Source organism: Pinus tabuliformis, chromosome 1_2, assembly GCF_031772625.1.
Source record: "Pinus tabuliformis cultivar Carrire ecotype Pingquan chromosome 1_2, CPIR1, whole genome shotgun sequence".
NCBI classification, from domain to species: domain Eukaryota; kingdom Viridiplantae; phylum Streptophyta; class Pinopsida; order Pinales; family Pinaceae; genus Pinus; species Pinus tabuliformis.
In genome coordinates this window covers 158086805-158111420 of record NC_142298.1, presented here as the reverse complement: position 1 = coordinate 158111420, position 24616 = coordinate 158086805, and the positions used below count along the sequence as shown (strand labels likewise).

The window sequence follows — 24616 nt, the reverse complement described above, 5'->3', positions numbered from 1 at the left end:
TGACATAATTTGTACAAACAAGAATGTACCTTTTTTGTCTTGACGGTGGATTGATTGGACCAACAACATCCAAGCCCATTTCTCAAAAGCTTCAATAAGTACCTGAAGTTGTAGAGGCATTTCATCTGAAGGAACAGGTTTCCCCATTCTTTGACAATTGCCACCTCCTAACATATTCCTTGGCATCCTTAAAAAAAGAAGGCGAATAATATCCTAAGATAAGGACTTTATAAGCAATTTTTTTATTAGCGAAGTGTCATCCACATGGTTCATCATGACAAGCCTTTAATATCTCTAGTACTTCATCTTCTCTAACACATCTTCAAATGATTAAGTCAAGTCATGTCTTGTACAATTCTTCATTTATCCATGAATAAGATGCACTAGTTTGAATAACCTTTCTTTTCTCTTGAGGAGACAAGTATGATGGTAACTTCTCTGTAGCCAAATAATTAGCAATATCTACAAAACAAGGAGATTTAATAGATACTACAAAAAGATATTCATCAGGAAAATTATCTTCTACAAGAATATCATTATTATCATTTTGGATTCTAGATAGAAAATCAGCAACAGTGTTTTGTTTTCCAGGTCTATCCAAAATAGTAATATTGAATTCTTGTAATAACAATAACCATCTTGTAATTATGCCATTAGTAATTGGTTTATTCATTAAATATCTAATTGCCGAATGATTTGTGTGAATGAAGGTTTAATAACCAGTGATATAATGGCTGAACTTATTGATGGCATGCACCACAGCTAAAAACTCCTTTTCTGTTACAATATAGTTCAGATTTTTGCTTGTGTAGTAAATGGCATAAGGAGTTAAATCTTTATGTCCTAATATAGCTCCTAAAGTTGTATCTGAGGCATCAGTCGAAATGTGAAAAGGTAGTTTCCAATTTGGTCCTCTTAAAATGGGTGCTTCAGAAATCTTTTCTTTCAATGTTTCAAAAGCTTTTTGGCAGTCACAATTCCAGATGAATTCACAATCTTTTGTAAGCAATTTGAAAAGTCGAGAGGCAATCTTTGTAAAGTTTTTAATAAATCTTCTATAATAACTAGTAAAACAGAGAAAACTTATAACATCCCCTTGACATGTTGGAACTGATAGTTTGAAATGGTAGTGAAAGTTGTGGGTTTGGATTTTGTGGTTGAGAGGGTTGAACAGACTGAGAAAAATATTGTGGTGGAAAAACAGGGTAAGGTTGAGGATATTGAGGGTATTTGCCATAAGGATTTTTCCATCCTTGTGCCCAAGGTTGAGGCCAAGGTTGCAAACGCATGTGTGCAATCCAATTACTTTGTGATGGTTGTGCATATGTTTGAGTGTTGAAACCTTAGGTCATATTTGATTGTGGATTTTGCCATGGTCTCTTGGCAATAACACAAAGAGGTTCTACTTGATTTGGCATTACTTCCTCTTGACAGAGAGCTTTAAGACCCAGTATTGAAGGGCATTCCATTGTATCGTGATTTTCTACACATATGACACAAGTTTTTATTTTTTGGATAAACGATAGATAATGCAGCATTTTCAGTGTTTTGCTTGTTTTGTACTTTAAGGGCATCTATTTGTTCACTAAGACTCCCCAAAATATCAGTTTTAAAGTTATCAAGAAAATTGCCTATTTTAGCCCTACTTACTGTGCCAATTGCAGATTTATTAATCCTAGACATAACAGGATCTCTTGAATTTTTCCCAGTTCTTGCCTTTCCTCTTGAAATGTGTATGCATAACTCACAAATATCTCCAAATGATAACTGAGAAATATCCCCTTTACCCATCAAATTGAGAATGTTTATCCACTCATTTATGATAGATTTTAGTACGAGAGTTTTCAAAATTATTTCATGTAGATTATGCATTTGAGCCCTTTTTACATTATAAGCAAATCTTTCACCGAAATCTTCAAGATTTTCATCTTCTTTTTGCATCATTTTAAAGACTTCATCTTTAAAATTATGAAGCATATAATAATCCTTGTATTTTTCTATGAATGCAGTTTTCATTTCTTCCCATGTTCCTATAGAATGTACTCTTAAGCCCATAAACCATTTTAATGTTGCATCCATAAGATTGGCTGGAAACAATTTCAACTTTTGAGTATCAAGCAAGTAGTCATACGATCTACACAAAACTTCAAACTCAGAGAAATGTTTCAAGATCCTCATTCTTAATCCATGAAAATTAGGGAGGATGGAGGGTGAGATATTTTTCATTGTGGCTATGGTATCTTCATCGAGGATGGGAAATCCAAAAGGTTCTAAACCTCCTCTACCACCTCCTTTTCCTCTTCTTCCACCTATGCTATTTCCTCCTCTTCCACCTCCAATCCTAGGTTGTTCACCATTTACACTATGTACTTCCCCTTCCCCTTCTCCTCCCATTGTAGATTCTTCAGAACTAATGTAAGGTTCCAAAATTGGATTTTCTAGTTCCTCCTCTAGCTCTTTTGGTTCTTCTATTAATGGAATGTTAAAATAGGTTTCTTCTTCTTCCTCTTCACTAGGGATTTCTAGTTCTTGTCCTAGAAGTTGTTCTCCAGTTGAAGATAGAAAAATTACTCCTTCAGTTGGGGATGTAGGATCTTCTTCTTCTATTACAGCTTCAGTTGAAGAAGTTGGTGAATATTTAGGTTGGATTTCAGATCTAAGTACCTCAGGAAGTCTATGTCTGCCTGCAATTGATGGAATATGAGTTTGGGTGGATGGTGTGGCACTACGAGGTTGTGGTGGGGTGAGTGATGATGTTGGAATCAAACTCCTACCTCTACCTACAAATCTACCTCTAGAATCTCTTTCCTATGCATATCATTTTTATTATTTCTTTTAATGAAAAGAAAAAAACTCCTATATACACCTCCCCAGCAACGGCACCAAAATGTTTGGTAATTTAATTAATGTTAAATTACTTACATGAATTATCAACCAAGGCTTGTAAATTGATGAAATCTATGTGCATTGTATGTGCTAAGAGTCTTTGTCACTCACACAATTCCTAACTTAATTTGAGATATCAAAATGCACATGTTTCTCTACAGCTATGTAAGTAAATAAATCACTCATAAAAATGGAATCAATTCTATTTCTCTTGCTTAAAAGAAAGATCACACTCTTCTTGAAATAAATTTCACACCTGCTTCACACTTAAAAATAAAATCACACTCACCTTGCTTGAAATAAAAACTCACACACACACTTGCTTTAAAATGAAATCACTCTTGCTTATAAATAAAATCACACTTGCTTGAAAGAAAAATCACACTTGCAATAAAATCACACTTATAAATAAATCTACTTTAACAAGAAGAAAGATTAACTCTGCAAATGAAAATCCTATTTATATCATTGCAATGTAAAGTTATGCTTCTAATCTATGTTAACTTATACTTTGTCCATGTGCACAAGAGATCTCGCTTCACTCAACAATAAAATGATTAGATGAACCCGCTGCAAAACAATCTAAAACTTATATTCGAAAATCAAAACTTAAGCAACTAAATGAACTAACAAAGTTCTACAGGAAACACAGAATAAAATATTAATCACAAATAAAAGAAAACCTTACTATCTCGAGGGGGGCCTCCTACGAGAAGCAAGTATTACTATAATGCCTTCACCAGATGATTAATCACGCATCGAGATCGCACAGCAAAAGAAATGGAACGAAAACAAAGTTTGTATTAAAACAAAGTGTTTATAACATAAAAAATTCAAAGTCTCTTTGTTCACTATGCCGAGAGGCATATTTATAAAACTCCTCTCATTAAATGTTTCAGAGTATTACGCCTGATGCATAATTGACATTATAGCTATAATTAACTTTGAAAGACAAGATATCATGATCTGCTCATGATTTGCTATCAACGCAACAAATCATGGGACTAAAAATCTGCATCTCACTCGCCTGGTTCGCCTTCTACAATGGTTAACTTTCGCTTTCACCGGGCTGCTAGGGTGTCTTCTTTATCGATCCAGGCTATGAAAGTAGGAACAAATCGTTGTACCAACTAATTGCCATCTTCCCATATGCCATGTTCTTCGGCTAAAGCTTTGCAACCCATCAAACCTTGGACTTAGCTACAGAAACATACATCAACTGCAGAATCATTGTAATTCAATAGCTCAGGTAAATATTGAGTTAAATAATAAATAAAAATGATATTTATGAAATAGAAGATGATTATGTACCTGTTATGCTATCAACCTTGTAAACTGATACCCAAATTGGAGTTATGAAAGTCAAAAAGGGAGGAATGGAGTGAAAAGGAGTTGTCAAAAAGAAGCAATTTTTTGGGTTCAACATATGGCTTAGCCTTATCTTGTTGGTTCCATTTTTTGCTATGATGATGGTGTTGGGAAGTAGAAGAAGAAGAATGATGAAGCAGTGGGTAGTGGTAGAGGTACCCTGGAGAAGAGGAGTAACAAGAGGAAGAGGAGGAGAAGGATAATGGGAGTGAAGATGATGGGAAGAAAGGCAGGGTAGACCAAACACCCTTGTGGAAATACATCACAAGGCTTGGAGGAGGGAAAGGGGGTGGAACCACCAAATTTGTATGCCCCATTGCTATGCTACTTACACAGGTTCATATACTCGTGCCAAAAAGCATCTATGTGGGAAAATAGCATGGGATGGGAATAAACAAATAGGAAACCAAAACGTGTGCATGTGTCAACACAACAAAGAACCAAATATATAAGGGAAGAGAAGGAAGCACAATATGAATCAAAAAGATCAAAGGGTGAACATGACACCACTAGCACACATAGAGCAACTGTAAGAACTCCATCAGCACCCACCCATGGTAGTGGATTTGCAGCCACCAGCACAAACATCCCTTTGAGTAAAACAACATCATAACTCCTTGACCAAGGTTGTAGGGATGACGTTGATGCAAAAAAAGAAATTGGTTTCTCTATGGATGTGGCAAACCATTGAATGTTCTTCGCTCAACTTATTGGCATGAAATGGTTGTTGCCATCAATGATGCCCCTAAAGGATACAAGAGCCCTGGGTATGACAAAGCTAGAACCGTGGGACTTGACTTGGAAAACGCCAAAATAAAAAATGCTTTGGGTAAATTCACAAATTCTTGGAATGAATATGGGGTATCCATTGTATCTGATGGTTGGACAAATGTAAAAGGAAATCCATTGATAAGTGTTCTTGGTGTGTCTGCTACTGGCGCAATCTTCCTTTCATCTCATGACTACTCAGATAAGTTTAAGACCGACATCAACATTGCAGAACCATTTATTCAAACAATTGAAAGTATTGGGTGATACAATGTCATCCAAGTCATCATTGATAATGCTTCTAATTTTACCGCAATAGGAGCAATTATTGAAGATAGATACCCCAACATATATTGGTTTGGGTGTTTAAACTTTAGATCACACAACGAACCTTTTGATGCATGATATTATTAAGATAAAGGAACCTCAATACAAATGGATTGGTTCATTGCACAAGAAAGCCAAGAAAATAGTAACATTCATTACCAATCATAGCAATACTCATGGCCTTTTCCATAGTCACTCAAGATTGGAGTTATTGAATATAGCAAAGACTAGATTTGCTAGTTATTACCTCACCTTCAGGCGCCTTTTGAAGGTAAGAGAGCATTGGCTAGCATGGTATCAAGTGAATCATGGCAGATATTAAAGGACAAGGTTGCAATGGTATCTGACAAGGAAGATTTTGAAGAGGTGGAGGACACCGTTCTTGATGGTCAATTTTGGGTAGACGTGAGGAATGCTTTGAAGTTCACCAAGCCCATTTATAACATGATTTATTTTGCAAATACAACTGCACCAGTGATTGGGGAGGTGTAGGAGCAAATGGATAGCATGCTACGGCAAATAAAAGATATTGTTGAGTTGAAATATCCCACATTGTATGATCATATTCACAAACATGTAGTCAAAAGGTGGGATAATATTAACGTTCCACTACATGCCTTGGCGTATGTCCTTACGCCAAATACTACTCTCCATCTTGGTTGGCCCAACCTACACCTGGGGGTGGGGTAAGGAGAAATCCCATACAGATTCTGTGGTACAAAATGGGTATATGACCACATTAGACAAGCTAGTCCCTAACAAGGAGGAGTGTGCCAGATTGCGTGGAGAATTAGGCAAACACTTCATTCAAACTAGAGTTTCCGGTTCTTTGCATGCCATTGATGATAGAGATAAAATGTATCCTATTGAGTGGTGGAACATGTATGGCTCCAGGGGTTTTCGACAAAATTGGCAGTTAAAGTGCTTTCACAAATGGTTAATAATTCTTTTGCAGAGAGGTGTTGGAGCACCTATAGCTTCATCCACAATGTCAAAAGAAATTGCCTCAATGAAACTGCGGAAAAAACTTGGTTTATGTACACTACAACTTGAGGTTGTTGACACATTATAGTGACTGGGCTCGATATGATAGATCATATGTCACTTGGGACAACAACTCGGAGGAGGACAATTTGGACAATGGAGCCTTACATTTGGAACAACTGGAAGTAGGACTTTTAAAAGATGAGAATGAAGCAGCAACAACGGCATTAACAACCATACCACCCCCATCAACCACTAGCAGTGCTCGAGTTGCACCATCTTTGCCACCACCTCCATCTACAACCTCACGTGGAAGCCATGTGCCTTCTGGTTTTGGACGTGGTCGTCCGACTATGTGGGAGGAGACTCCCAATAAACCACGAGAAAATAGGAAAATGTAGTAGATAATAGGTTTACTTGTCTTTTCTAGTTTCTAGTATTTTTTAGAACTATTGACTCTTCCATATTTATTATGCCATTTTTTGTAAACAATATATTACAATTTATGTTTGAAACTTTGAAGTTTGAAGTTGGCAATTATAACTCATTGGTAATGAATTATGAATACGATGCTTCGTGAAAATTATATGTTTCATTTCATGTTTGATATTCTTTGTTATAGTTTGATAATGGTTACAAGTACAACTTTAGTGATGACAAATGTTATATATTGAATTTTAAAACTTTGAAACTTTAAGATTGATGAATCATGAGAATCGAGATGTTGTAACTTGTGGACCTCTAGTTGATGAAGATTATAACTACTAGATGATTGATGTTATAGCTTAATCCATGTTTTTATGCTTTTTATAAACAATTCATCATTCTACATGTTTTTTTGACATATATGCATCAAAATATATAAAAATATATATTATATAAAATTTGTTCCTGACCCAAAAGCTTCTGAAAATTGTCGCTCCCCACTCCCGCTTCCAAGTTGGCTTCTGAAATCTTGGTTCGAAGTGCGCTTTGGGAGCAGGTGTGAGCACGCGGGGGGGGCGCTCCCCTGCAGCCTTGCTCCACAGGTGAGAAGGATGCAAACATTCTCAATAAACCCTTGGTTAAAGGGAGGCTTACATTTTATAGAGACAAATTTGGAGTGGTGCAAAATACCTTCCTCACTAAGTGGAAGTGTTGATGTTTGAACATTGTAGCTCAGACAGGTACATCCACACAGATCTAAGTGCCAGACGTGTGGAAGTCATCCAAAGCCTTTACCCCAGTAATTCAGTTTAATTAAACAAAATATTAGAGTGAAGAGCATTTATTAATGTGAGTTTAATATCTAATGAAATGTAAAGCTTTTTACATTAGTAAATTAGGTGAATCTAGAGCATTGATAGGGACTTAATCTCAACCCTCAATCTGGACTAAAAAGTATGAAGACCAGGCTAGGTGAAGAAGAAAGACACAGTGTGATTGGGACACAAAGGACAGTGACTCAAGGAGCACACAGCAAAGGTGATAAAGAATCTTCATCCAGTGTTCAGGCTCAAAGAAGACAAAAACCAGTGATTAGCAACAGAAGATATCAGCCAGCAATCTGATCTAGTGAAGGCCATACACTTCAGAGAGAAAGTGGGCCATACAGCAGGTTGAGGGCGGCTGTGCAACAAAATATGTGGACTGTACAGCCTGTACAGTTCACGCAGCAGCCAACCAAGGTCGAGTGGTGATTCAGAAATTTCTGGAGGGCCATATAAGTGGTAGAAGTGCCCAGATTAATTTCAGAAGTTTAGTGTATCTTCTATAGTTTTCTGAGATGGCCATTTTCCTAGTAAGGAAGCTCTTGTAAGCTTGGAAATTATTTCATTGAAGAAATTATCTTGAAGGGAAAATCTTGTTGTGTTTTAATTGTGAAAAATTGCTTTCATTTGCTTCCACTATTTTTATTTCCAGTTAAAAATTCCAGTCAGTGTATTTTATTTTGTGAACTAATTTAGTTTCTAAGCAAGGAAATCACAAGGAAATAATTTACCTACCCATAGGCAGACTTCATATCACCAGTTTTTGAAAATTTATAATAAACTTCTTGAGTTGTAAAATTTTCTCTCCAGCTTATTAGTAAAATATTTCTTTTAGATTCTTTCTATTGTTTAACAGCCACTAATTCTTTTCTCTAATCATATTGACCTATTACTTAATCATTTATCGATATTAAAAAAACTATCTTATCTCATCTCTACACCATCTGTGCACTCTAATTCCCTACATCTACTTCCAAAGCACTCCCAAGTAACAGGTAAGGCCAGCCACTTGATTAAATAACATTAATTTCTTCATTCTATAAAGAGGTGGTAAATCAAAAGTGGATAGAAGTACTTCCGCACTCAATGTTTTATATCTTCAAAATCCTACTTGTATCCAAAGCACAAAATGTGGCATCGGATCCCCAAGGCTATAGGTAACTTTGGCTAAAAAGAATTGCAAATGGGATAAGAGCAGCATGCTTTATGATAAACTCTCGACATTTACCTAAAATCGAAAACGACCACTGATAATAGATGCTTAGATATGATATTATCACAAGGCTACGTTCAATACAGAAATGATGGGAAACTTAGAAGGATGCCACCTATTACCTTTGTGAGTTGTGTGTTATTATGAACATACTCAGTCAAGACTCAAGAGCATACATCTTGACTAGGAGTGTATTATTACGAACGGACCGACTAAGAAAGAATAAGTATTCTTTTCCAAAATCTAACTTCTTTAAGACAGACAAGCATATAGAGGGTTACCTTAAACATTAATATATCAACCAATATACTAACCTAATAGCCATGCATTAACAGAAGATGATACCTTCTTTGTTTTGCCAGATGTAGCATACTCTGCTACCTTGTCAATAGCACTGGTAATTTTTTTCGTTGTATCCTTCCCAAAAACATGTTTTTCCTCTGGCTTGTGAATTGAAGATGATGATTTCTTTCCAGGCAGCTTCTTCAGCGATTTCCTTTTGTGTTTTCTGAAATGTGCCAGCTCAAGTAGAGTATCCTCCCTTCTATCCTGAAGATTTCACAAGTTTTGGATACCGGAGGTCAATAAAGGAACAAAAATATCCAAACACATCCAATCTTGCGATAATACTTTTCTTAATAAATAAAAGCAGTTAAAGAAGCTTGCTTTATATAATAATAAATATACCCATCGATGTGGCAAAACTCCTAGAATAGATTCTCGGAACTCCCTGCATTCTACCTGTCAGACAATCAAAAGCAGCACTTCAACTATACTATGGAGCATGCTCATAGAAGAAATCAATTTAATAACTTAACACCAATGAAGGTTAGAAAAAGTCAGATAATCTGTAGTGATAATTTAGCATCACCAAGATTGACAATCAGCATCAGCAACACAATTTCTAAGCTCCTCAGACAACCTTTCCAGTTTTAACAAATAAAAGGAAATCAAAATAGGTTTCTTCTTTTCTAACTTTCATTGTGACGAGGCCCAGATTCTTATAAAGAAAATTATAAAAATGATAATCGTTGTAGTTTGTTATACATTTTTCTCCATCATCCATCCAACCTTGTACACATTCATTTTGTCATGAAATCATTTACTAGAAGCCTACTTTAGACAAGCCTGAAAACACACCTCTCCAGGATGTCGACCATTCAATGCATGAGCATCAAGCTTGTAGTTGTGTTGTGGATTCAACTGTGATGAATCAGCTACATGGTGTGGTAGATCCTGCCAAGTGAATAATAATTCGCATTAGATATTCAGAAATAAGCGGTTTTCAATTATGTAATACAGTAAGGAGTCTCAACACATACAGTAAGTAGTAGTCTACAAGCATACATGTATGGTTTCAAGCACAAAACAACATTTTTTTCCTAAATGTGTCATATATTACTTCGAACTCGAAGAACAAATAAGTACAATAAGATTCAAGCCCATTATATCATGCATACAATAGGGGTGCCAGGAAAGTTCCAGTCAACAAATGCTATAAAGGGAAAACTATAAGCCAATGTATGAGCCCGATGGCCATCGACACCCACAATGAATGAATCAACATCATAACAAAATGCATTGAGTTGGACACTCAGGAGCAGAGCCAGCTCTTATTTAAACCTCCACAGAAACCTGAGAATAAGGGCAAGAGTTACCTCATTGACAGCAACTTTACAACAATGCTTCTACAGAAAGCCAATGACAACCAAACAAATTGAAAGCCCAGGTAATTTGTAGCCGTGTTGATAACATCACTGACTTTTCATAGATGTGCCAAAAAATCATGATTTTTTCAGCCAGCCAATTTTTCAGCCTGAGAATTGCAATTTTTTCCATTAAATAAACACCACACGATTTTCTAAACAATCACAATTTTTCTGATTTTTTGCACGGTTTACTAAAAAATTATGGTTTCGAGTCATAATGCCTTTTTATTGTCATTTCACACAAGAAGTTGGAGTTGTGAGGCAATTTGGAGTGTAGTCGAGGGTTGTTGTGGAGTGTTAGAAGGGATTCAAAGTGCTGGGCAAGTGGATTTGTCCAGGCCCTACTAATGCTATATAATTAATGGTAACATAAATTCTTAAAGTAAAAGGATGAAAATGAAAGATAAAATGGAATGTCACTTGTCTCCTTTATCTTTCATTTTCATCGTCTTAAATTTTCAACATTACCACTATTTGTTTTAGGATGTTTGAGAGTGGTTCCTGTAAGTTTTTAACTGACCCAATCACTGATTTAAAGTTTTGCTAAGTTTATGATTTATCACAGTTTACAGCTCATTTATATTTACTGCTCACACATAAAAGCAGAAACTGGACTTAGAACAAAAAATATGATTGAATCTCTTACTTAACAGCTGAACTTAGAAACAACAACAGGAAACCATGAAAGTAGACACAGAAAGTTTGGGCAAAGCCCCTGGAAAAAACTCCAAAGGGAAAAACAGTAGAGAAGAGATATTTTATTATTTATGTGCTCATCAATATAAACAAAGATTACAGAAATTTTCCAGCATTAAATACAGTACTTATCTCGTAAATTGAACCAAAAGGAAAACCTCGAAACTGTTCCTGTTTCTTCTCCTCAAAATCTATGCAAGGTTTCTCCTTGATGTGTCTGTGCCAGCATATTTCCGTAGCAATAAATACTGCTTCAAACTGTGTGCCCGATCTTGTACTTTTCCTGTACTGAAACATACGAATTTAATCACAGCAGATTGCCTTGTAAATCATTCCAACCCTTGCCCTCTATAACTGTGCCTTATTTCTTCTATATGGCCAGGCAATTAATGCCTCTACAGCCTACACTTAATTTGTACAGTTCTGTTCATTCAATGTTGTACTTTCTCCTTGGGATGCATGTACCAACTTACCAACTCCCTTGGTATTTGCACCGAGTTTTGCTGCCCCTTCTCTCTCTCTTCAAACTCACGAATCTCTCCTTCTCACTTCATTAAATGCTCATAATGAAGTCATTAATGTGTGCTTTCACCCTCGTAAAATCTCTTTATGTCTCATTAAAATGGTTGCAACTAACCCAAAGATCTTCAATTGTCAAGGTTTACTCTTGGTCCATGAGATCGATGAACGTGACTTAATCTCTTGTTGAGATCACTTAAATCCTAAGTCACCTGACACGGGGATTCGGGACACGTAGGATTCGGGATTCGTGGTGTCGGATTCGAGACACGCTGACCCCCGGAACAGGACACGTTAGGACACGTTATATATTATTTTATTAAAAAATATATATATATAATAAATATATATTAAAAATTAGATATTAGCATATTTTTTACACAAATTTTAATTAATGATACAAATTTATTGATTTCAAACATAGATCTTGAATTTGATTCTTCATCTATAGCTATTACTATTAGCATGCATAGTACATACAAAATTCAAATAAATGTCAGTGGTACTGGTCACATAAACATAAATGATAAACACACTGACAACTGTAGTTTTCTCATTAAGTCATCAAATCAAAATCTGTTACATAGGTAGTGTTGGTGCAATGCCAATGGCAAATAGAAATAGAAAATATAAAACAAATATAGGTATACAAGCCTCAAGGCATCAATCAGCATCAGAATCAGCATCACTGTCCCCATCATCATGGTCCCCACTGCTCTCCTCTGCATCCTCCTCCTCCCCTGTATCCATAGTCGCCTCTGCATCTGCTGGTATGGAGGTTGACCCCTCTAAGTCATCAAATCTAACAGGCTCAAGCACTGGATCACTGAGATCCATGTTGGCCAATGCCAACTCAACAGTGGTGTCCAGACCCATATCATCAGGAAAGACATCCCACATCTTTGTCTTTCCCCTCAACCACTCTTCCCTCTGCCTGTAAATAAGACGAAGGTTGGTGTGCACATACACCATTGTCTCTGCCCTGGACTGCTCAAGCCTACTCTTCTTCACAGTATGCAAATTCCCATATGTGCTCCAATTCCTCTCGCAACAAGAGGATGAAGTCACCTGAGAGAGGAGCCTCATGGCTAACTGCTGAAGAGGAGGGCTTGTTGCCCCATGATTTGCCCACCAAGAATAGGGCTTCTTAAGCCCCCTGTCTCTAATCACATCATAACCTCCAAATCGACCAGTGCCAGTGGAAAACTCTGCAAAGGCATCCTCCACCTCAGCAAGCAATGCACTATCCTGATAAATCCGCCTCAATGCCTCTTTCCTCCCCTGTGAGATTTCACCATCCATGTGAGAAGGGAATCTGCGGGAAGGTCCACCATTCAGCCACTCATGGCTGTAGTATTTGGGGTTCAATGAGTGAGCGAAACAATGTAAAGGTGTACAATTCTTGTCCCATCTGCGGACAAGAATATCATGTATGGTATCGCAGAAGGCCTCTAGTGATGTCTCATACTGGGGGCACTCACTCTGTAGAATAATGCTCCTCACAGACTCAATCATGGAATCCCATCCCTCATAAACCTCTCCTAGGATGGGTTTGTCTGTATCTGCAACTCGAAGCAAAGAGATGATAGGGTCCATGATCCGAATAATTAGATCTACCCTCTCCCACCAAGCATCATCTAGTACCGTGTCCTTCACTCTTTTAGAGGCTGCCTGATCTGTCTTTCTCCAAAAAGACCAAAACTCAGAAATAACCATGGACCCAAGAGCAGTCTTGACCTCCCTCAACCTCTTCAACATCATGAATGAAGATGCAAACCGTGTATCAACAATCTTCAACAATGATAGATTGTTGTACTCCTTGTAGATAGTGAGGGCATTTGTATGATTTTGCACAAAGTTACGGATATGTCTTGCATCCTCAATAATGCTTCCAATCCAAAGCACATCAGAAGCAATGGATTTCAGTGCTAAGTTCAATGAATGGACAATGCAAGGTGTCCAAAACACTTGTGGATATTTAGCTTCCACAATCATGCCAGCCGCCTTACAAACAAGTGCATTATCTGTAATGATTTGCACACAAGATTCAACACCTACCTCTTCAGCAACTCTAATAAATAACTCACCCATAAATTGTGCATCCTTGTATTCGCCAAGTGTATCCACTGCTTTCAGGAAAACTGGACCATTCAAGGAAGACACCATGAAGTTGATGATTGGGTGTCGTGCTGGATCTGTCCATCCATCAGAAACAATGTTAACCCCAGATGTTGGCCATGATGCCATAATAGGCTCAAGCATTTTTTTCACCTCTTTTTTTTGCCTTCGTCAACAATGTGGTTCTCAGCTTCTCTGACCCAGGCGGCACATACCCTGCTGGAGCCCCTTGAGTTAGAGCTCGGCACATCTCAACAAATAAAGGTGAACGTGCAACATTAAATGATATGAAGTTTTGATAGAAGAAGAAGGCAATGGTGAGATCAAGCTCTTCCCGTCTCTCTTTTTGGAAAATCTTGTCCATTGGACCAAGTGATCTTCTTTTTAATGCTTGTCCCCAAGTAGAAGTAGAACTCTCAAATGGAAATTTGGTGGTGGCTTTCCTCAAAAATGGAAGGGGGTCTTCATTCTTGCCCTTGGGTGCTTTTGATTTTGAAGCCAGTGCCACATGTTCCATACCAACATTGGCCTCCTTTTTCAATTCTTTTCTCCTTTGTGAAGTAATAGTTTTACAAGATCCAATCCCACAACCAGGTATAGCCAACAAATGTGATTTCACACGGTAATATGTGCTTTTGAAAGAAATGTTACAAAAGTTGCATTTCCATTGCACATTGCCTCCTCCTTTTCCCTTGTTGTTTGGCCCATCCTCTCTTGTGACATATTTCCACAATTGATATTTATCATTGTCTTTAAGTCCTCTTCCCTCAACATTACTTGCAGCAGACTCTGATGATATTGGGGGAGGAAGGGCATCTCTACCCATGACATTCTTGCCCTTCCTTGCTGCCTTTGATTGAGCCATGTTACCTCAACCTGTAAAAAAAATGAACAAACTACTGTCAAAATTTAAAAATGCAAAAGAAATGAACAAGAATCAACACTAATTCGAATTGTAATTTCAACTGATATTAATATACATATTAATTTTTAAATTATTAATATAGCAAGGAGGTAGATCGATATACTGTGAGATAAGCTCTGAGATTGATATCACGGAAATTGTGACTATGTCAACATTGGGGACATCTGTAGGACAGGAGTGTTGCAGCCTGCCCTTCACTGCTAGAACCAGCATGGATCCATCCTGATCTCTAATATTTTAAAAGCAAAGAAGGATATAAACTTGAGGTGTAGATCTCATTGTTCTTTGATCCTTCTAGGAGTGTAACAGAGCCAAGGTTGAAGCTGGATCTATGCCAGTCTATTCATGCTTGTTGTTTGATAACCTCTTTTTTTTATTGACATCCTGTTATTTATGAAGAGAAATAATGCCTCAAATTTTGTTTTTAATTTCTTGAGCTTTACATGTACATTAACAAAGTGTTGAACATGTTCTAATAAAGCTGTAAAATTGATAAATATTAAATATAGATACTGTCCTTGTAAAAAGCATATAATGGATGTTGCATTTCATTTAAAAGGAAAGTTGATTGACACGCTTCTATGACAAATGAGACGGGCTTTAGGCTGTTGAAGCCTACAAATTCTATCCTACCCAATCCTTAAAATAATACTGGTATAATAAGTAAGTTGCTAACAACTAGCTTTTTTGTCTTGCAGTCATCATGCAATTTTTTTTCTCCATGTTACCATATAAAAACAATATCATCGTATGTTTAATTTTTTAATCCTGTGTGTGAAGTTCTATGCATCTACTCGACTACCATCATTTGACCATGTTGCAGCAGAATTGAAGCAACATGGATTAAAATTTAAAAGATTTCATTCATGTAAACAGCATGCAAAATACACATAATTTCATATCATTTGGACTCAACAATCAATTTAACCCAGAATCTGAGAATTCATATTAATAGTAAATACAAGTAACCCGTAACAGAAGTTATTATTAATAATAATAACCGTTCAACGCACTCGAATTTCATCATGATTCATAAATTATAATTTTATAACCGGCACGCCGCACCGCTGATAGCTTGATACAAAGAAATGCGTTATCTAAGATCTCAATCTGGTAGACCGTGGACTACTTACCTCAGAGAGTCAAAACTTGAAGTTTAAACTGGACTGTGGACGTTGGGCGGTCCGCTCCTCACTGCAACAGAGCAATCCTTTGCAATTGCCAACTGACTTGCAGAATGACCGAATGAGCCGTCAACTGAGAGAGACACGCCCCCTTTTAACCTAGCCGCAATTCCGAGCCCTCGAAATGAATCCGCAAACCAGGATTCGTCATAAAATTCGAGACACGATTGGAAATTCGCGACCCGTTGCTAGACACTACGTGCCACAAGAGGACACGACGTGCCCGGAAATCTTGACACGAATCCGCAGAGAATCGTGTTGGATTCGATCGATTCGCGATTCGTCAAGGGTTTTGGACGAATCCGGTTTCTTAGCTTAAATCACTTAAGTGACCCAACTTTATAATATAAAGTCACTTTCACTTTATAATCATTAATTATAAAAGGTACACTTTATAAAGTGTCATTGCCTAGAGGGTGTTGCTCGAACATTTCCATATGCTAGGCACTGCCAATGTGGAAGTACCTATCCCAGCTACAATTTTCAACGCTCCCTCTTAGCAAGGAAGGTACTTCAAGAAGAACTTCCTCACGGATTTGTCACTCTCTCTACTGTTGTAGTTGCTCCCTCTAAACTGAAAGATCCTCCTACTACCTGCACTCTACTCAAATCTGGTAATCTATCCCCATCCTCCAATGCCATCTCATACCAACTCAGTCTATTGACAGATGTAGACAAAGTCTCTCGCCCACCACTCTATGTCACTAAAACTGAATTCAAGATCCCCTTGAATCCATCCACAATTTGTCCCAACAACCTCTAAGACTGACCCTATTTGAGCCGAGCACCATTGTTGCATCCAAGGCCACTCCCTCTAAACATAAAAGAACATATCCATCCGAGAACAAAACTCTATATCCATCATCCTCTAAATTTGATATTGAAAACAAGTCCACCATCAACCTTGGAATAAACAGCATCCCTGCCACATCCAAAATTCCTCCTAACTCGAGTTGGAATCTCACACATCCAACCCCCTTTATTGCATGCGTGGTACTAATCCCACAAGTCACATTACAATCTAAGTCTCTCACTGAAACATTGTGAAACAATAACCTCATCACAATCATGTGATTGGATGCTCCACTATCCACTAGCCATAACCTATTGTCCTTGTACACAATCTACCACTGCTTGAAATACAAGTGAAAAGAGAAAACTCTCAATCAAATATCTAGGCAAAGTCATCAATCTTAGTTGATGTTACCATTGATGCTTGACCCACTTTCTTCTTCTTCTTCTAGTATGGACGGCGGCTTGCATACTGACTTGTCTTCTAACATACAAAGCATTACACCTTGTTCATGTCCTTCTCAGAGGTAGCTACCCTACTTCCCTTAATCTTACCTTTGCCCTTTACAGTAAGACCAACATTATCCTCATCATCTCCATCATGTTGGCCTTCATTTTTGGAACCTCTCCTTGTTTCTTCCTGCATGAAATCATCCCACAATTTTTCCCAGCTGAGAAGATTTTCCCGTGCAACAAACCCATCAACAAAGACATCCCATTTCTTAGCAAAACCACTCAAGGTTGATCTCGTCAACCCTAAACTTTGAATAGTTTCCCCCACTGCTGCCAACTCAACTCTAATTTGAGTGATCTTAGCGAGATATGATGCAATTGTGTCAGTTTTAGACACCTTGGTACTTCTCAGTTTTTCCATAATACCATCTTTGTAATGTCCCAAAGGAGAAAAATTTGGAACAAACACTTCTCATAAAATTTCCATGCACTTATCAGAAGATTGCCATGTAAAACCCAAACCATAAATCCATAAATTGCATGAAAATCTCATTAAAATATCAAAACATGAAGAACAATGAGAAATGCAACAATATGAAAATACAGCTTTATTATATCAACCAAAGATAGGAGGACATAGCAATATGAAATAGCTAGAAATAGCTAAGAAGCTCAAACAACTAGTGCAAACTAGATCTGGCCTCAAGATGTGTCTGCTATAGCACTGGATCTGGCCTCTCAAAATGCAACTGCAACCAATAAGAGCTCCTGCGAATTCTAAATGAATCCACCAAGGTGAGATGGGTGCTCTCCCAATGTCTCTATATCACCCTAGGGTTTCCATCCTGGGCTTACTGCTAAAGTAGAGAACCAGGTTCTCAAACCTCTCCACAAGAATAAAACTCAAATCCAAGATGTCCCAAATGATCTTCTCCTCCTCTTTTTATAGATTTGATAGATAGATCTCCAAGCCTCTAGGAGCATCTTATTAAATTATTTTATTATTATTCTAGAAGCTCCTCCATTGACTTTATCTTAAGTGACCCCTTTTTATTTTATTTTACTTAAATCACTTTTGGCTCATTCCTTCTAATTAATTATTTTTCCTTTAATTAAATGACTAATTAAAGTCATTTTTAACAAAGGAAAATGGTAAATCGCCCACCATACTCCCTTTGGCCATTAGAAGTCACTTCTCAGCATCCCATCCTGTATATCTTCTTATTCCAGTTCCAACGAACTCTTACACTGAGGTGTTCCATCAATTAATCTCCCCGAAATGCCACCTCGAGCATAATTAATTAAGTTATGCCAATAATAACCTTGTTTTACGAGAATTATCAGAAAGTCACAAAACCAAAAACAAGATGTATCGAACTGCTCATAATTATGAATATATGACAAGCGAATGCCATCAAACCCCATGAAAACTCCTCAAAACTCCATCGGAACCCCTGATGACATAAACTTGCTCCACTGACCTAGCCATCCCCTGCCTTGGAAATCCACCCTAGTTGCATTATGAAGAAGAATAAAAATGGGGACATTACAGTCCTCCCGCCTCAAGATTGGTTGCCCTCAAGCAATCCAAATCTGTGGACCAATCTGGTGGCCCAACGAAACTGAGACACAATGCTTGGATCCTGTTAGCGCTTGAAATTTCACCTCAGGTTGAGAAAGGTAAACCTCAAGGCTACATCAAACCATTTAGCCTCGTAGCTAGCCCTACGGGGCAGGAGAAGGCTCTCTCCGGTCAATCTCGGCAGATCTTCAATGGGATGAGATGACCAACAAGGTAACACTGATATTAGGCTAGTAAACTGATCAAAATGGTTGATTTGGGGTTTTTTGGGTTTTTGGTGGCAATTTGGGGAATTGCAATTTTTGGTGCGGGGATTTGACACAGTTTCTGCAGGGGGTTCTTTGGGGCGAGGTAAGAGACAGTATTGATGCCTTAGATTGAGATGGATGATCAGGAATGAAGGATGAGGAGCTAAAGAGAGCAAACAATGACTTTGAATTCCCTTTAGACAGTAGAAAACATTGAAATTAAACAAATTTAAAAGCAGAGCATGGCTAGCATGAATTCATACTTTAACACTTCATTTGTTTAATGTGCAGCAGTAAAGGAAATGAAATGATTCACATAAACACACTTACAAGAACATTGAGAAACACATCATCAACACATGAATCCACAAGAATCCCAAAGAGGACTGCAAAACCCTGGTCTTCTTTAGCCAAAAATTGCAGAGATACAGTGAAAATATACAATGATAGCTTCTCCCTCAAGAGTCCAACCTTCCAACCCCTGAAAATGATTAAGAAAATACATAATATAGGCAAGCCAACCTCTTCCCTTGCCTCTAGGGGTCGAGCTCATCCTTCTAGGAGCTGTTTCAACTAATTCTAAACTGAGCACTAAAATCTAGGCAGTCAAAACAACTTGCCTCTATAAGCTAGGAAACCAATCCATTCATTAAATATTTACCCTTGACATGAATGAATCTTCTAGAAGTGTTAAACAAGAGTAAAAGTGTCTTAGAGTTACAAAAATTACATCAAAGATAATCATTTTCAACCCCAAAAAGTCAAACCAAGTCAAACTGTGCTTTTCCGAGCTGTACAGTGAAATCTGGCAAAGTCTGCTCAACGGGTCGCGCCCCCCTGCTCAACGGGTCACGCCCCTTTGGAGCTCTGTTTGAGGCACTTCCCGGTGTCAGAATCAGGTGCAGGATAGCTCGTTGGAAAGGTCTTTGAGTCTACTTTCCAACCCAACTGGAATTTTTCAATTTGGAGTTCATTTGCCCTGTCAAAAATCAATTCTCCCAAGACAGCTTTCTGTAGTTCAAAAAAGTGGCAGAAAGTCAAATTTTGCATATATTTTGACCTTTTGGAGGCCCAAAACTCCATAAAAACTCAAGTCCATCCATGGGCATATGTAACTTTGCATGACAAATCTAGAAATGCTGAGTTTTTGTGAAAAGGAGTTGTCATGACAAAGGGTCTCACCGGGGGTGAGACCCGTTGAGGAGCCAAAACCTGTAAATTTCCAAAAAATGCCAAAATTACCCAAAATTCTCAAAAAATTTGGGATTTGAGCTGTGGCTAGGCTATTGAGTGCCTTGATCCTTCAGTGAGGCCTCAGCCAAGATATGGAGGGGATTTGGCTTCTTTCTCCTTTTTTGTGCCTTGGCCAACCACCTTGGATCCGGCGATTGTAATTTTGACATTTCTCTAAAACCATGACACCTGTGCAAAAAGTGAAGGTGGTTTTTCTTCTTTGGCATGTTGTGGACAAAAACCTCTCTCAGTTTTCCAAAATTCATCTTTTATTGCTCTGGAACATCATTTGAGTGCGACTTGTCCCGATGTGTGAAACAAGGAATTTTGTCGAAATGGAGCGAAATGAAGGGGATGGGGGCTTCTAAATTCTTGGGGAAATTTTTGTTAGTAGGGAGGGATGTTAGGAAGCAGGGGAAAGTGGAATCTCAGAGATTGAGTGAGAGGAAGGGGTCCAAAAGGGCAAAACACAGGCCCAACCTAGAAAATTGCCAGGTTGTAGCTAGAAACTAGAGTTTGTGCAAAAATGAGGAATTTGGCGGATCTAAGGGATGGGAAGTGTTTGATAAGGTACTTTAAGGATAGGGGAAGGTGTATGAACATCAGGAAACAAGTTTTGCCGATGATTTGACCGTCCAAGAGAAATTGGCTTTCAAAACCCTAGGAGAGGGAAATGACCTTGCCAATGCACAACTGAAGCATGAACAAGATGTAAAATGACTCATTAGACACTGACATGACAATGAAAACCCTATGAATGATGATAGACTCAACTGAATGGTGACATGGACCAACATTTTGACAACTTTAGAAGGAGTTAAGGCAAACCCTAGACCTAATGCCTAGTGACCAAATTTTGCTTGAAAACTCTTTGAAATGACAAAATTTGACTTGGAAACTCTGAGACCACTTTGTAAGAGCATATTTGATCACTGGAGGAAGGCTGGGAAGACTGACACTAACAGATCCCATACGAACTACTGGTCCACGTCACGCCTCCAAACTATCGAAACATGACTGGATCCTCCAATACCTGGATTCCATGTCCATCTTTGACTCAACTTGCGACTAGTAGATCCACCTGGATCCCAATGCCCACCAAGAAGGAGCATCAATGTTCCATGGCTCCTGTTGTGCTATAGATTTGGCTATGAATGTTGCCCCACCAACTGCGTACCAACTCATCACCTCTCTCCAATCCAACCTCGGCCATACGCCAAGGTCATCCCCACTCTGTTGATGCAGGGCTAATGCTATGGAAACACTGGTGAACTATCGGTCCACCTCCCACTGCTCACTGAAACATACAATAACCTCCTCATCTAAGAGCCTTTGTTGTATTGTGCCCAGGAATAAGGTTGATACTCCATCAAAAGGATACCAATTCATGATCTCTCGTCAATCTAATGTATGGACACTTGTGCAAGGGATACGTCTGCTATGCTGATACTGGTCCATGCTCAACTCTCGATGCTCTACCCTGGCAATCAAAACATGTCCAAGAAATCCTGCCTCTCTCTCTTTCTAATGGGAAAAAGTGGGCAAGTTGTGTTGCAAACCCTATTTATGAACTCCTGGATAGGGTTACAGCTTTGCTAGTTGCCATTACATCTGTTTGCACCTCATCAATGGGTAGACCCAAAGATGGATGCATTGCCACCTCCAACAGGTCCTGCCATCTACTAGCCTCCTGCAAGACTACCCTATCAATCTCCAACATCTCCTGAGGACAAGTGTCTGCAAATACTGCCTCCCTGGAGGCTGCCTACACATTTGTCTGCTCCACTCCAATGTTTGGCCCTAAGGGTGTCTACTCATCCTCCATCATGGGCTCAACATGAGCCACTAGCTAACTCTCCAAAAATGGCCCATCTCGCACACTGTGTGTATCATCTGAATCATGCTCCTGTGTGTGCTCTCTAACTTGAATCATCAGTCGCTCATCTTCTCCCTGATCTCCTCCCCTCATGGGAACAATCGTCTGCTCTTCGTCCTCCTCTACCACACATGGATGCATATCTGGGTTACTGCCATCATCTCCACACGACTGCTTGTGCTTCTCATAGGCATCATTGTACAAACCCATTGACTCGTCCAACAAAGAGTCCTCATCCTAACAGACATAAAGAATATATCCCTACTCTACTGTTGTCATCTCCTCAGTGTCACTCAAGCATGAGTGGTCAGGTCCCCAAGGTCCTTTGCAGATGAAGCAAAGTCCCTTCCTCCTCATCTCATACTTGTTGCATAATCCGCCAAACCTAAGTAGCTCATCCTTAGTCAACTGTCTCCTGAACAACCTAATGTTCTCCTCAACCAACTTTTCGGCTAGCTCATAAGCAGCAGGTGAGACCAGTTGCTCTCTCCTCCAGACAGACACCAATCGACACTGCAACTCCCGACAAATGGCATCACGACCTCTCATACATGATGATAAGATGGACTGCATGTGCACTATGACTATGTCAGAATGATGTTTCTTAATGTTGAAGCAACATTGGAACATCTGCAGGATCAAACCATCGCACTCAAGATCAAACATGATTTCATAAGTCTTAGTCATGGCAATAACTTCTAAAATCTCAAGCTTCTTCCCAGAGGTAGAGCCTGCACTATTGTCCAAGTCTCGGAAAGTTTCTATCACCAGTCTGAAAACTCTCCTCATAACATCATCATTGTAAGGAGCTATAGGGGCGATTAGTCTCATGATATTACTGAGATAACATACAACTGGAAGTCTAACCCCTTCCCAAGGTTCCTCCAAGAACTTGTGGTGTATGGGAGCAAGCATAGTTGGTTTTAGAGCCAAAATTAGTTTCTTCCCTTCTAACTGGCTCACTTTGGAAAGGAGGGCATCTAGTTCATCAAGTTTGAAAAGAACTTTCCATGTGACCCTCATATGCTTCAAATCTGTTCCAAGAGCATAAATCTTGTGTCCTATTTCCCGCTCCTTCTGCACATCCTTTGGCTGTTCTCTCTGAAGAATGGCATAGACCCCCTTTGAGAAGGGTTTGTTGTTTGCTGCCGTTGGTTTCTTGAGGGAGTTTATAAAGGTTTTATCCATGTTAGGCTTAATGATGACAAGAACAATTGTGATAATGAGGCCGCTGTTTATGAGTTTGTTGAGCTTCTCATTGAGCTGTTTTTGCAAACAATTTCATGACAACTGCTGTAGGTATATATTGTCAGTTCCAATGTGAATAATGTTCCAAAATAATTGTCTTATATTGCCCCCAAAACTACTAATAATACTACTACAAAAATATGGAGCAAGAAAACATTTACTGAACAGCTATGCATTAATAAGAAAACAATAGCGGCACAACAAGAAGAGAACCTGGTAACTTTTGAGCTTTTGATGACAGCCACTGTAGATTACTTTTCTGGTAAATCATCTTCAATAAGATGGCCTCTATGAATCCAAGGGTAGAAAAGCACGAACAGGTGAGGAATATTCAGCCTCCTGGATTCACTGCTGTGGCAAAATAATAATAACACAGCTTCCGCAGTTGCTACAGAAATCAGGTCCACAACAGTATAAGTATCACCTGGTTCTGTCCAACAACAGTCAAGTGATTCAATTCTCTTTTACATGTCAATGGCAGTCCACATACACAACTCTGAGATTTGAAGTGCCAGTCACAGAAGAAAACTCACACTAGGGTAGTGGGTAAGCTGTAGACATAACTCGCATACCCTGTGGAATGCAGCCTAGTTTTTCTCTAGTACCACACGCAGATATGTTGCTCAGAATTACCTCCCAGCTTAGCTAACGTTGCACTGTAAATCCCACTCTACAAATATCTGAGATATCTCTGGGTTTGCTCAAATCTATTAATTTTCTCCAAAATGTCGTTGAGTCATATACTAAGTTACCGGATCCGGCCCTCTGGGGTACAGGATCCACGGATCCACGGATCTGATCCGGATTTGGATCCGGATCCGCGTAAATACGCCCAAGAACCGGAATGTGGCGGATTAATATTTGTTAGAAACGGATGTTGAAATCTGGAAACGGATCCCGTGTCACTTTTCCGGATTTCTAAGTTTTTTTGCCATGTTTTTTTTACTTTGTAGACATTCGTGGTACATTTCCAAGGGTTTCGAACGCCGGACCTTGGCTTCAAGTTACACGATCTCCGGAATTTTTAAACGTGCAGAGTTTCGAGCACGCAGGCAGGGTTTAAAGTTGCCCTAGTTGCGGTGTTATGACCCATGACCCGAGGAATTCGCCAAACGATTCAGATATTGATATCACTCGTATCGATTCGAATATTCGCCTCGAAATGGATTTTGTCGAATGGTGCCGAATTCGCCAAACGATGCGGGAAACGGGAATTTCTGGTTACGGGAGCGACTGG

General features: G+C 38.7%; 1 protein-coding gene across 1 annotated transcript in view; it reads right to left on the bottom strand.

The window, feature by feature from the left end:
- Positions 1-24616, bottom strand: part of LOC149204985 (uncharacterized) — a 298358-nt gene that overhangs the window by 79451 nt on the left and 194291 nt on the right. The window contains exons 8-10 of the mRNA XM_089394859.1: positions 9937-10032; positions 9484-9537; positions 9142-9345 (exon numbers count right to left, since the gene is read on the bottom strand). Coding sequence (XP_089250985.1) covers positions 9142-9345; positions 9484-9537; positions 9937-10032 — 354 coding nt within the window. The remainder of the gene's footprint in view (positions 1-9141; positions 9346-9483; positions 9538-9936; positions 10033-24616) is intronic.